Genomic DNA, 14,527 nt, shown 5'->3' with positions numbered 1-14,527 from the left:
CTCTTGGTCTTTCTGTCTCTGTCTCTCCCTCTGCCCCTCTCCTGTTTGTGCTCTCTTTCTTAGAAAAATAAACAAACATTTAGAAAAATCTCCCAAATGCTGCTATATCACAAAATCGTCTCATTTTGTACAGAGAGCTGGGGTTCTAGGTAGCAAAGAGACGCAGGTACTTGAGGAGCTGGATGACATTGTGAAGAGGCAGCTCAGGGCTCCTCTGAACAGCAAGGCCAGTGCTCAGCCAGGCTCAACACAGCTCAGAGCTCCAAACAAGTTGATTCAATTTCCTGAATTACGGAGCAATGGTCTTTTAATAGTTTCATTTCCTTCACAATGAAGTTTGCAGAAGAGTTTAAGAGTCATTTTGGTAATAGGATCATGCTTTTCTTAAAAAAAAAAGAAAAGTGAATTTTTGTGTTTTAGGAAGGTACCGGCTGTATGGGTGAGAGAGCATCGTCTGGGAGACATATGCCACAGGTGTAAGGAGACTTTGCCATAAGTTGTTCTAGTCTGTTTACATTATAAAGAAACTTGAACTGTGAGGAAAGCAGTAAGAGAAACTCTAAGGCAACCACTGAAATTTTTTTATGATAAAAAAATCCTTCAGGAGGATCTGCACACAGTAAGAGCTTCTGTTAACTATTCTATGAAGGCAAATCAGCATCAGTCACCTGTGTGGTTTTTAAAGTTTTTATTTACTTACTATTTAGAGAGTCAGGGAGGGCAGAGAGAGAGAGAGAGAGAGAGAGAGAGAGAGAGAGAGAGAGATTGAGTGGGGGAGGAGCAGAGAGAACAGGAGAGAGAGAATTCTAAGCAGGTTCTCCGTCAGCACAGAGCCTGCCCGTAGGACTTGAACCCATGAACCGCAGGATCATGACCTCAGCCAAAATCAAGAGTTGGATGCTTAACTGACTGAGCCACCCAGGCGCCCCACTTGTGTGGTTTTTAATCCTGAAAGATTAGAGTATATCTTTTGGCAACTATGCAAGTCCTCTCTAACAGTGATGTTTTCTAAAACAAGGTCAGGAGTCTTGGAGTCTGGCCCAAGTCTGAATCTTGGCTTAACCCTCAGCTCTGGGACCACAGGCCTTGGTTTCTTTTCCTGTAAAACAGGAGCATGCCTCCCTCACCTGGTTTATGGGGAATTGGGGATGATTTCAGTACACTGGCCTGTCCATAGTGTAACACACGGCATCCAGAAGGCACTCAGTAACCCTCTGTGCTCATCCATTCCTCCTCCCATTTCCGTCCCAGTCACACTGGCCCTCCATTCAGTGTCTCATGTACAAAGCAGGGACACAGATGCATTCCTGGTTTGGTGCCTCCTTAAAATTAGTTCTGTTTCCCAATAAAACTAAAAAAAAAAAAGTACAAGAGACTTCATCTCCATTGTTAGTAAGAAAGAGACTATCTAGTTCAGTAGGAATATTAGGTAGGTGAGACAAGGCACTCCTCTTCTCTAAGAATATGTAGCCTTTATTTGAAATAATATTTTAAGTGCAATCATAATGACCTGAACGAAAGATGCCACTATCTCTACGTAATGAGAATCTGTACATGGGCACCAGAGTGGGTCTCCTAATGTCTTTGGCGTTTCTAAGGGAGCACATGCGAGCTCCCACTGCCTTCCAATCCTCCCTCCTTCCTGCTATGACTGATTCTGGGGAGAAGAGCCAGAGCTGTCTCCTTCCTACTCTGAGTAACAGGCATCAGGGCAAAGAGCATCTGCCCAACGACAGGTGATGATAATCAAGCACCCAGGAAGCTCACTAGCCAGCTTTAAAAGTGGATTCTGAAACCTCTCTTTCCATAGCCCATGGGTAAAGTCCTTCCCAACAGCACACCCTTTGTTTCCAATGAGGGTGGGGATATTGTGGGTGGAAAAAGAATACCTGGGACAACAAAAAAGGAAAAGGGAGAGAGTGAAAGACGGGTGCTGGTAGTCAGGGAGATGAAAATGAGGACGTGGTCAGAGTCTGCTTCAGTAGAAGAGGTCTTCTGGAAACCTTGAGCAAAGTATCCATTTGTGAGGATAGAAGGATAGATCTTTATTTTGGGGGAGGGAGATCAAGGGAAAAAAAGAAAAGCCTGGGAATTAGTATGTCCTGGGGGAAGGGGAAGTAGATGGGGACAACTAATGTAATTAAACGTAAAAGTTTTGAGGCAGAAGACACTCAGAAATGAATAAAACAGCTCTGATTACAAGAACTTTATGATCTAGAAGATGAAATAAAGAAATAGACAATTTACAAAGCAGATTTTTAGGGTTCTAAGAGAAATACAGAGAAGGGCTGTAAGAATACAAAGGAAGAAAAACTGCTTCCAGTTGACTGGGATTCATGACTTGGAAGGTCTGGTTTTGTAAATATGCAAGAAGTTAAGTTGGAAATCAATCCCGTTTCCTTCCTTTGTCCATTAAATCAGGCAAAATCTAAGTCTGTTAGAAAAGGCTGAAGTGAAAGAAAAATCAGCTTTGTGGTGGTAGGCCAGGAGAGCTGAAGCAGAAGCCAATCCATTTGTAAGGACCTTCAGGAGAAGGAATTTCATATTCTCCCTTAGCACCACTTTGTAGCAGGAATTGGGCTTAGAATTCTGATCGGAGAGCACTGGAATACTTAGCTTTAGAGTACATGTTTCTGTGTCTGCTATTGCATGTAAAGATCTAGCTACTTCCTTATGGCTTTACAGATTAAAATATAATAGTTGCATTTGACTGTCATGATTTTCTTGGTGTTCCATTCTGCAGTGATACTCAGTTTTATTTTTTCTTCACTGAAGGAAAAACAAAGGTTAGCAATTTCTTTAAATGCAAAAGAGGAGGGAGATAATTCTAGCTTAATAATATAATTGTCTTTGAATCCACAATGTCTATTACCTCTTACGAAATTTTCCCACAATGAAGTTGCCTTATAAAAAGAAATGGCCCTAGTTAAAACACCGCCATTTTTTCAACCCTATGATTAGTTGCTGGATTTTGAAACTACATTTGTTGACAATGAAGATATCTTTAAAGAGCTCCCAGAACTTGCTGGAAAAGTATTATTCCCATGCAGCTCCCTTCCATAGTTATTTAAGAGATCAGTTGGAGAAGGAAACGATATGTCTGATAATGAGACTTCTTCATATTCTACTAGAAGCAAAGACTGTAGAATATATTTAATAAGCAAACTAAAATGAACATAGTCCAACTCTTTACAATGAAGAAAAGAGAAGATCACAAATAAAACCAGGGGTAGTAAACTCTGGCTATTATAGGTAAATGGCCAATTCTGACACTTGGAGAGAGGTCCTCAAAACAGAATAAAAACTACATTTGGTATTCAGAAGACTACAGATTTGGGGTGCCTGGGTGGCTCAGTTGGTAGGGCATCTGACTCGTGATCTTGGGCTTGTGAGTTCCAGCCCCACATTGGGTGTAGATTACTTAAAAAAAAAAAAAAAAGACTAGGTTTATATGGCCCTTCCTATTATTGTTTTCTCAGGGAGCAGTGCACTTTCTACAGTTCTGCTTGCTAAGATCTGGAATGTTTCTCAAAGCAGATACTGAGCTCTGCAAAGATCTCCAAGGATGGCAAGAGGTTACAAAGAGAGGCCTAGAGATGTTCCTTTGTTGATCCCAATGACCAGGGCCAATAACGTCAACAGTGTATGATCTTTCAGGCCCCAGCCCTGTTTAGAGTTTGGGGACTAAGAATAATAGCAGGCACCGATTCTTGAAAGGTCATCCAGGTATCTTCTCAAAATGATCCATACAAACTAGGTGAAACTAATGGAGCACGATGTGTCAACTACACTTTAATTTAAAAAAAAGGTGTCAACTTTACATCAATATAATGGCAATAATATGCACTCAATTGTGATGCTTACTAAGAAATCTAAGACACTGTACTGTAATCCTCCTTCCTTTCAAGGTGTCCTTTTATTTGCTTGCTTTTGTTGTGGTTTATTACTGAAAGTTTCTAGAGCCTATTATTTATCCTTGCTAATACAGAATTTTCACAATGGTTTTAGGGAACAGTCTTTTTACCTCACTGTGGTGGGCAATAATAACTGGTCTCTATCTACTGCAAACTTGGTAATTCTGGAAAATATGGCAGAATTTTAGTGATGAGGGACAAAACATACTGGGGTGGGAGAGAGCCTTGAGACAACAGTCTGCATGATACCCTGTGACTGCTCTGAAACCCATGACTTTAGATCTAATTCATTATTTCTGTAAAAATTCTTTTGGGGCACCTGGCTGGCTCAGTTGGAGAAGGATGTGACTCTTGATTTCAGGGTTATGACTTTGAGCCTCATGTTGGGTGTAGAGATGACTAGATATAAATAAATAAGTAAATAAGTAAGTAAATGAATAAGTAAATAAATAAATTTCTCTTCATCACAACATAGCAGTAATAATTCCAGATATTTTTCATAGAATAGGATAACTGTCTCAAAGTATTATATTTTAATAAGTGGGTATTTGAATTTGGTAAATCAGGTATTACTTTAGAGCAAACATTTGTAAAATTAAATAAATAAAGTAAACAAACCCAAATAGTACACTGTAGGAGGGAACAAAATGGCTATTTAAAAAGCTGTTCTAGTATCTGCCACTGCAGTGAAGAGGGTGAGGTTGGGTGCAAAGGGATTCTCCATGGTCACTGGAACCCAGTTCACTACTGTTGTGACAACAGGGGAGCAAGAATTGATGTTATATCCCAGAATACTTGATAGGAAAGAGAAAGGAAGGAATTAAAGTTAGCTTCATGGCATAACATGAATAATACTTAGCAACGTTGAACCCAGAATTTTAGTGAAACTGAAAACTGTTTTTTACATTACAAGGCAACAACTCCAAGTTGTTGGGAATCTTGCATTTCCAAGTTTACCCTAGGCCCCTGGTCTAAAATAAAATAGTCTGGCTGCCTGCCAAGCTGTGAAGCTTGAGAACAAGAGTACATAGAAGCATAATGGCAGGGCTTGCATCTGCTGGACTTGCAAGTTCCTTGGGGTCCACTGGGATCAGTACTTGGGCTGTTACCTTGATAGATGGAAGAGAAGAGGTAACAGTGGAGGGTACTGGCGATGTGGCTGTGTAAGCGGAAGCACAGAGGAGATGAATGAGGAAGTTTAATTGAAAAAGGTACTGTGGCACTTATGCCAGTTAGCCTTACCAACTAATAAGAGCCAATAACAGGTCATAATTGCACCTTTATATAACTAGACCTGAGTCTCTTCAATCATTGTTTTCTGATTTCTGCAATAATGCATGTTCTATGTAAAAAATGAGGAAAACTCAATAAAAAGCACAGAAAAATATTTAATAATCACTCATGAAGTTATTACCCAAAGCTAAGAATGGACATTTTGATGTACTCTTTTTCTAAACATGCATTTTAAAATAAAACTTTGCATTCTATGGTACAAAATATTTTATAACCTAATTTTTTTTACTTTGCATTAGAGTTGTATTAAACATTCCAGACATAAGAAAAAGCGTGTTGAAGTGCTTTCCTCATGCTCAAGTCCACTCTTTTCTTCAAAAAATAGAAATACCACTTTTGGTTCAGATGACCCAAAAGATTTCATAAGCAAGGAGCCAGCCTTCTGAGTAGGGCCTTTAAGAATGGTCAGATTTAAGGAGTATCTGGGTGGCTCAGTCAGTTAAGTATCTGACTTTCGATTATCAACACAGTTCGTGAAATCAAGCCCAATGAGGGGCTCTGTTCTGACAGCATGGCGCCTGCTTGGGTTCTCCATCTCCTCCTCTCTGCCTCACTGCTAGCACACACTGCCTCTCTCAAAATAAATAAACTTCAAAGAATGCTAAGATTTTTAAGAGGTAGAGACAAGGAAGGCACACATTTTAGGTGAAAGAAATAGAATGAACATATTTGCGAAACTGCAAACACCTCTGGGAACACAGAAATCTGCTGACACATCAAATTCTGGGAACTAAGGAAGAAATGTGATGGGTAAGCTAAGGACTGTAACAAGGAGAGGAATAGCAAGAAACAGGAAGTAAAAAAAAAAAAGGTAGGCAATTGGGTTATCAGTGATAACTCTAGAGAGAGAGTAATTTTCCAGTTCCTTTGATGGAGGCAAAATAGAGGTTTGCATGGAGAGTTCCTTATACCAAGAAACCAGGCTGTGAAAGGAAGGAGAGCAGAATAGTATCAAAAGGGTTACCAGAGGCAGCAGCAACTTTTTGCCAAGATGGCAAACTAGTAAGGCTTGGTAGGAGAAATGTCTCTGACACAGAGGGAAAGAAGATAAGTACTGAAGTACAGAAAGAGAAGAAGAGATGAAATACTTAGTCTTGATGACCTTAATTTTCTTAGTGGAGAAGAGAGAGGTGGTAGGAGACTCGGCTGATCTCAATAAAGGAAGTGGAACAGGACAGCAGAGTTAACACTGGGTGTCCACTACAGGCTGGATGGCTTGATTTTGTAGTGGGACAAGTTAACGGAGTCACACAATCTTCCCTGGAAAGCACCTGCCATCTTTAAATGAGATGGTAGAGGAATCCACGTCTTGGTACTTGGCTAAGGGTCATGAAGAAGTCAAAATATATATAACAGTCAGTGGCTGACCATTGTAAGAGGTTGGCCAGGGAATGGAAGAAGACTTACAGTGACCTAACAGCCTGGGTAGGGAAGGATGAAAGATGGAATGATTAGGAAGGCTAGTATATATAATGTAGGTACCTTGAAGGTATTTTTTTGGTTTTTTTGTTTTTTGTTTTTGCAGGGGTTTGGGAAGAAGGGGATGGTGGTCTAAATTATAGCAATGTATCTCAGTATGTGTGTGTGAGGCACTACAAAATCCAGAAACACAAAGTTGGGGGGAATGAATTGATTGGTGAAATAAGCACAGAGAACCTGATTTTGATACTTGCTCTTCTAATTTCTGAATCAAACAGAACAGAAATCACACTGAAAAATGCATCAGTCCTAGAAAAAAATCTGACAGCTGAGTCTTCAACAAGAGTGGAGGCTGGGGGACTATAACTCAGGAAGGTTTGGCTGGCAGCCATCTGGCAATCAACTCACTGTACACAGAATGGAATGGCTCAGGTTAATGAAGCAGCTTAAATTAACTACAGGCATTTTGGTTACAAACTATGTAGTAGGTAGGGCATGCCAGCCACAGAGAAAGGGTACCTCCCATAGAAAATGTATAAAGAAACTGTGTAGAGAATGTGAAAACATACCTAGACCATTCACATCAGTAAAGAGTTTACCTTTCTTTCCCAACCTCCTATAAAACTAAAGCATTGTATGGCACATGTCAAAACTAGCAGCTATAAATGCTCAAATGCATAAACAAAGCTTTGAATTTTAATTATGCAATATTTTGGAATGTTAATAAGCAAGAAAATGTACTAGGTTTTTTTTTTTTTGGACTTACAGAATTAGAGCTAATCAACCTGTGCTCTGAACTTAATGATGTATGAAGATCCAAGATTTTCAAGTTAAAAGCTGTTACCAAATCTCTTACTCTAAAATCTAGGTGTAATACATATTTTACACTAGGAATTGCAAATTAACAAAAGGAGAAAAGAGAATACAATACCTCTGGATTCATTATCCCTTCTTTTTTAAAACAGCTGTAAAACATATCCATGGAAAATACTTCACTCCAAAGATATCCATAATATTGGCCATCATATCCCCCTGCCAAATGTCCAAAAGTAGCTGGCATATTTGTGCCTTTAAAGAAAGATATATTTCAATCAATGTGATAGCCAGTGTTAATTATCAGGTTATCCGCTGGCTAAGGTTTCCCTGTGGGGAGTCTAGAGCCTGGAGAGTGGCAGTCTCCAGTGACAAGCAGGATCTTACCTGGGTTTACATGTGCCCCTGGCCAAGATGTTTACAAACTTCTCTGCTTTGATGACTCAACCTCAGAGCTGGTTTCGGCCCTAGGCTCTGGAATGTCTAGCAATAGTTTCAGAGGCTTTGTCCACACCCATCAGATAGCTCAGTATTTCAGGACTACTCAGTCCTTTCTTATCCCTTAGACACGTGTGTCTTACAGATACTCTAGTAGTAAGCCTACTTCTCGTCACACGTCTTTATATCCAAAATGTGTCATAATGGCGCTTACTTTAGGTTCATAATTACTGAAGAAGAACTCTTTATTTAAAAAGCTAAAAAGGTTTTACCAACTCAATCTACCTCTAGGGTTACTTTTAAAAAGTTTTTTTTCAAGGTGCCTGATGGCTCAGTCGGTTTAAGCATCCGACTCTTGATTTAGGCTCAGGTCATGATCTCACCATGTGTGAGATGAAGCCCTGCGTTTTGGACTCTAACATCCGGAGAGTGCCTGGGATTCTCTCTTTCCCTCGGTCTCTTACCTCCCCTACTCTCTCTGTCTCAAAATAAATAAATTAATTAAAAAAAATAAAAAAGATTTTTTTCAAAGTGGTCACAGGCACAAAGCTGTCTACTATAAACAGATCACAAAAGTAAAGTGAGGAGCCTGGATTGACTCAACTGGACTCTTCGGGCCTTTATTATCACTATCAATGTGACAGGTTCATTTAAATAACTTCCTTGGTGGACAAAAGTCACCTTGCCAACTATGTCCACCTGAACAACTACCTGTTGGCTTAAACTATATAAATATAAATGTAAACACAGTCATGTATGCACCTGCCAACCTACCCGCATGAATCTCATAAAGAAAAGGCTAGTTAAAATGCCTTAACTGATCTCAGAAGCAAAATCAGAAGCAAGGCAGAAGTTTGTGCCTTTCTCTAAAACTGCCCTGTTGGCCAACACTGGGAAGTCAGGGCACACAGACAGAGGGAGGAGCCAAGTGGGTGTTGCCAAATGAGAATGGCTTTCTCTGCTCTGGGGTGGAGGCCAATTGCTCATGCTTGATTACACTAAAATGCTGCATAGCTGGAGCCACCTTTCCTTTAAACACATTTGGACAGGATAAGTCATATGGACATAGTTAGCTTATCAGAAAGTCATGGCCTGATTAGAGAAACCAGAAGCAAATATACACATTAGGTAAGCTATCTGACAACATCCCTGACAGTGTTAGGACGATACCCTGCACTTCACAGAAAAAAAGAAATTCAAGTCACAGTGCTTACATACCTGGAGTTGCAGCAACACCTAAAATCTCTGTGCAATATTTGGCATATTCACTTGCAGCATCCAGCGACGTGTTGGTATGGAGAGACTGATCAACTTTGCTCAAAACAATCTGGCGTAAGGTCAGAAGACCTAATAGGATAAGAACATTGGGGCATGTTTTGGAGAAGAGAGAACTACATGTTCTAATACCACAAGATCAAAGATTTAAAAAACTGACACCTAGGGGTGCCTGGGTGGCTCAGTCAGTTAAGCGTCCAACTTCGGCTCAGGTCATGATCTCACGGTTCGTGGGTTCGAGCCCCGCGTCGGGCTCTGTGCTGACAGCTCAGAGCCCGGAGCCTGCTTCAGATTCTGTGTCTCCCTCTCTCTCTGACCCTCCCCTGCTCGTGCGGTCTTTCTCTGTCTCTCAAAAATAAATAAAAAAACATAAAAATTTGTTTTTAAAAACCTGACACCTATAGTACATATTACAAAATGGGAGCAAGATACCTCATTTAAGATGTAAAAGGAGATGTATTTTTTTTTCTTGGACTATTCCCAGGATCTTTAGCAGGCTTCCCTCCCCACATTAGCACTCTTAAGCGGTGATTACAGGGGAACTAAGTTCTATAGAAGAAGAAGCCAGCCATTCTCTACTAAAGCAATTCTAATATATTTTCCTTTTCTAAAATTACAAGTCATACCTGTGTTGACCAGTCTGGAAGCAACAAGTTTTTCAAGCAGATCATCCATAATAGGGCTTCCATCTTTATAATGTTTTGACAGTCTTCGGAGGGAATCGATGTCCCATACCCAATTCTCAAGCATTTGTGATGGCACTTCTACAAAGTCGGTTTCTACATTTGTTCCACTAAATCGAGCAAAATCAGTCTAGAAAGTAAACATAAAGTTCTTTTTTTTTTTTTTAAAGCACTGAATGAAAAGCAGCCTGGAAAATAAACCGCAAGTACTCTATGATAAAGTAATATTTCATTCTATTAAATCAGAGACAAACTTGGAACAATCATCAGGAAATCATAAATTAAAAAAAAAAATCAGTCTGAGTTAAAACAAGCCTTAAGCTTTGAAAGTAAAAATACTGAAAAATTTTTTCCATTAAAAATGAATAGATTTAAGACAGTTTCTCCCTACTTCTCTATTCCATGTGTTTTGTCTGGTTTATTCAAAACATGCCTTTCAAAACACTCATCACTCTCTTGTTTAACTAGTAAAGTAAAAAAAAAAATTGTTTATTTTTGAGATAAAGACACAGTTCGAAGGGGGAGGGGCAGAGAGCGAGGGAGACAAAGAATCTTAAGCAGGCTCCGGGCTCCGAGCTGTCAGCACAGAGTCTGATGCGAGGCTTGCACTTACCAACCTTGAGATCATGACCTGAGCCAAGTCAGATACTCAACCAACTGAGCCACCCATGTGCCCCTTAACTACTCAAGTTTTAATCAAAATCAAAGAGTTAAAGTACAACATTCAGACAGATACCCTTTGTGTGTGCATTATATTTTGTGTTCTGAACTTTAAATATGTGATTCTAAGATAACTGTGTTGTAAAAACCTAGTTGTACCTTTCAGCGTAGAAGAGGTTAAAACAAGAAGCCCCTTCAGGGTAAGTTAGAAGTGTGGATAAGTTGGCAAGTGGGGTGACTTAAATGCAGATATAGCTTCCTGGACAAACAAAGGATATACTCAGAAGTTAAAGAATCCCTTCTAAAAGTAAAGGATTTTACTTTATTATGAGAGTTTGGGGTAAGAGCTAAAAAAAGTTTTTTTCAATTAAGGTTTAGAAAATTGTTGAATCAGATGTCAGAAAAGCTCTTAATCAGAAAGAGAGGAATTCATTAGAAGAGGCTGATACTTTCTACCTTTCACATGGTCCACAGAACTTGTGTAAAATTGACATTAGCGGAGAAGATTTAGCATTAAATCAACCAGCTCATCTGCAGAATGGGGGTTATCATTCTGTTGTCTTTCCCTGAACCTCTCTCTGGTTTCCTTCTTCAGGTGTGTTACAACCTCAATCCCTCCCTGACTTCATCATCTCTGGGGCTCTGAGGGGAAGAAAAATGAAGAAGGGCTTAAGCACGGGAGAAGGCAGCAGATGGGATGCCGAATCAGCAGCAAATAACAATTCTCCTTTTGGCCCAGGGCAGAAGCACAGATGTCAACGCCATTTCACATTCTGCCTTCCTCTCTTTATGCAAAAAAATGTTTTGCTTCACTTCCTACTATAATTGCACTGATTCTAGATATGAAGAGCTGCAAATACTGAAGGGCCAAAGGGAATGAAACTCGCTAGATGCTAGAATTAGGCCACCTGTGTTTGAGGACACCTCAATAAAAAATTCTTATAGGAAAGAGGCCAGGGTTCCAGAAAACTGAATATTTTGCCTCCTTCTGGTAAATAATCTAAAATAACAAACATCCTACATTTAGATAAAACAATCTGATACAATAATCATGTAATAGCAGATATTTATTGAAACATTACCACATCAGGCATTAAGCTAGGCCCTTTACATGGATTATCTGATTCAAATTCCAAAATAAGATTAACAGTAGAACTAGGATTTAAAAACCAGGGGGTTTGATTCCAGAATTCAGTTTTTTATTTTAAAGTTTTTATTTATTTATTTTGAAAGAGAGAGAGAGAGACAGCAGGAGAGGGGCAGAAAGAGGTGAGAGAGAGAATTCCAAGTAGGTTTTGCAATTGGCAGCATGGAGCCCAAAGCAAGGCCCGAACCCATGAACCATGGGATCATGGCATGAGCTGAAATCAGGAGTCGAATGCTCAACTGACTAAGCCACCTACGCGCCCCCATTAATCACAACTGCTATAATGCCTCTCTACCTTACAGAAAAATGAAAACAGAAAGTTTAAATTATGATGATTTAAAATAACTAAATCTCCTAGAAGTTATCTAAAGTAGCATAGACTTTTATCAAACCCGCCTTTAAAAAAAGAGCAAAAGGAAGGTTTCAGTTGTATTTCCTTAGAAATCCTCCTTCCTCTATAAACTTGAAGCTATTTGTTTCAAGGATCAAACATGAGGCTGGATGTAAAGGTCAGCCTTTGTAACCATCTACTCCGGACTTGGGATTGATTCTGTAATACTAACTGCACGATTTTCTAAAAATTACAGTTTTTAAATAAGTACTAACCGAGCAAATAAGGGCAAATAAATCACACCATCAGCTACCAGTATACAATATTTTGACAAAAATATACATTTTGTATATTCTGCTTGTGTGGATATTTTTCAGGTAGCATTTGCAGATGAGGGTATACATTAACTCCAAATAACAACATACTGTGTGTATGTGTTTGGAAGTGGTGGTGGTGGTATTTCAGAACCTAGAAAAACATGAACAAATGAATAATTGATGAGTTGAAACTGAAGAAAATAAGAACACAGTTATGTCATGCAGAGTAGAGAAGAGAGGGCTCATTCTGCCCAAAGCCATTGGGTGGTGGCTGGGGGGTGCGGCGGGGGAGAGTACAGCAAATGAATGAACAGATCAACAATGTCTTCTAAAGAACAAAAGGAAATGTTTGCAAGGAGTAAAAGCTAAAAATAACCCTACTGCTTACTAATTTCCCGAAAGTCAGTCATGCTGTTTCTCTGTGTGCCCTGTGAGCAAGATCATTTAAATATTTTTCAAATGAGGAAGACAAAGAACCTACAAAATTCAGAAGCTCAATTTCCAGCAAACAACTAAATTCTAAAAAGAAAAGAATCCACAGTCAGCCACTGTATAAGTGTACAGAGAAATCCTGAACAAGTCTTTGGGTGTAGGAGCCTGCTGGGGGTCTGACATGCAAAACAGCATCACTGCTGAATTATTATTCACTGTTGACCAGCTAGCAAACACTACACCCTAGTATCAAACTGCAGGTTCCAAACAATCCTAAAAAGTCCTTTATATAGTTTTCCTTTTTAAAAAATTACTTTAAATTTTATTTTTAAAGTTTTCAATTTTATTCATTTTGAGAGAGAGAAAGCTGCAAGTGGGAGAGGGGCAGAGAGAGAGGGAGTCAGAGAATCTCAAGCAGGCTTTTCAAGGTTAGCACAGAGCCCGACACTGGGCTCAATCTCATGAACTGTGAGATCATGATCTGAGCCAAAATCAAGAGTTGGATGCTTAACTGACTGAGCCACCCAGGCACCCCTAAAATTTTATTTGAGAGAGAGAAAGAGAAGAGTGAGTGTGCACGAACAGGAGAGGGGGCTGGGGAGAGAGAATCTTAAGCATGCTCCATCCTGAACCTTGAGCCCGAAGTGGGGCTCAATTCCAAGACCTTGGGACCATGACCTGGGCTGAAATCAAGAGTCAGATATTCAACCAACTGAGCCACCCAGGCACCCCAATACATAGTTTTCAGTAAGAGCAATTTAAAGGTGTCAAATATAGTAGTTTATGGGCTATAATAACTATTGATATTAATATACTTCCCTGGTAAAGCAGAGCATTGTAAAATAAACACAAAATAATTCAATTAACAAATCATTTTGTGGGTGACACTTCAAAGAGTTTTAGAACATTACTGAGGCAAGAAATATTTTGACAATAAAATCCTAGAAAACAATGTAAACTTAGATTTCTGTTTGGTCAGAAGTTCTTGAAGGGAAGAAAGTTGTCTAAAACTATGAGATTTATCTTTATTATCTTTTTAAACAGACAACAGAATGCCTAAAATATATACCACTATAGATTTTTACAACAGATGACTTGATGCTAGAGTTTAACTTCTCAATTCATACAACACAGCAAGAGCTGGAGCCAAATTACATAAACTAAAGCTCAAAAGTCATGTGGGCTTTTACTGTATTTAAAGACCAAAGTCTTATGGGTTATGGTTCTAATTAAGAGACTGATTGATTTTAGTGGCTGTAACTAAAGTGTTATCTTCATGATACCAAATCCCAACTCAAAGAAAAAGCAACTGATGATATCAATAAGTGTACTGTGTTTAGAAAAGGGAAAGGCAAGGAGAATGGACTCAGGAGAATGGGCTTTGGCTGTGTGAAGTGATTCCCTACTGATTTCTTAGCAGTCATTCGATACCCCAACCTGTCTGACTTACCGCGAAATGTACGGGTGATGCAGAAATTTATATAACAAAGTGTTAAAAAAAGAAAAGTGCCACTGTCTCCTAGATTTTGCTGTAAGTACAGGGTTAAAGTTCATACTTTCAACTTCATATAAACCCAGCCATCACTGGAAGTAATAATAGTAATAAAGAGACCCTGAATAATACTTTGTTGACTTGCTTATTAATCTTCACAGCAGCCCTACAGTTCAGCAGATCAGTATCACCACCATGATTTAAAAGACATGAGAAACAACACATCACCTGCAGAAGTTGTAAATACTGCCATCTTGAACTCACAGGCTCTCCCCCAAGGTGGCTATACCTTCCTGACTACTCCTTCCTGTAT

At 39.3% G+C, this 14,527-nt stretch overlaps 1 protein-coding gene across 4 annotated transcripts in view; it reads right to left on the bottom strand.

Moving 5' to 3' along the window:
* NLN (neurolysin) overlaps window positions 1-14,527 on the bottom strand; it is a 98,096-nt gene that overhangs the window by 4,091 nt on the left and 79,478 nt on the right. For all 4 annotated transcript variants that reach the window (XM_029942338.1, XM_029942339.1, XM_029942341.1 and 1 more), the window contains 3 exons: window positions 9,779-9,965; window positions 9,096-9,224; window positions 7,558-7,694 (listed from right to left, as the gene is read on the bottom strand). In XM_029942338.1, the coding sequence (XP_029798198.1) occupies window positions 7,558-7,694; window positions 9,096-9,224; window positions 9,779-9,965 (453 nt within the window). The remainder of the gene's footprint in view (window positions 1-7,557; window positions 7,695-9,095; window positions 9,225-9,778; window positions 9,966-14,527) is intronic.

The sequence above is a fragment of the Suricata suricatta genome, chromosome 6 (assembly GCF_006229205.1).
Source record: "Suricata suricatta isolate VVHF042 chromosome 6, meerkat_22Aug2017_6uvM2_HiC, whole genome shotgun sequence".
NCBI lineage: Eukaryota > Metazoa > Chordata > Mammalia > Carnivora > Herpestidae > Suricata > Suricata suricatta.
This window is presented reverse-complemented; position numbering and strand designations above follow the sequence as displayed.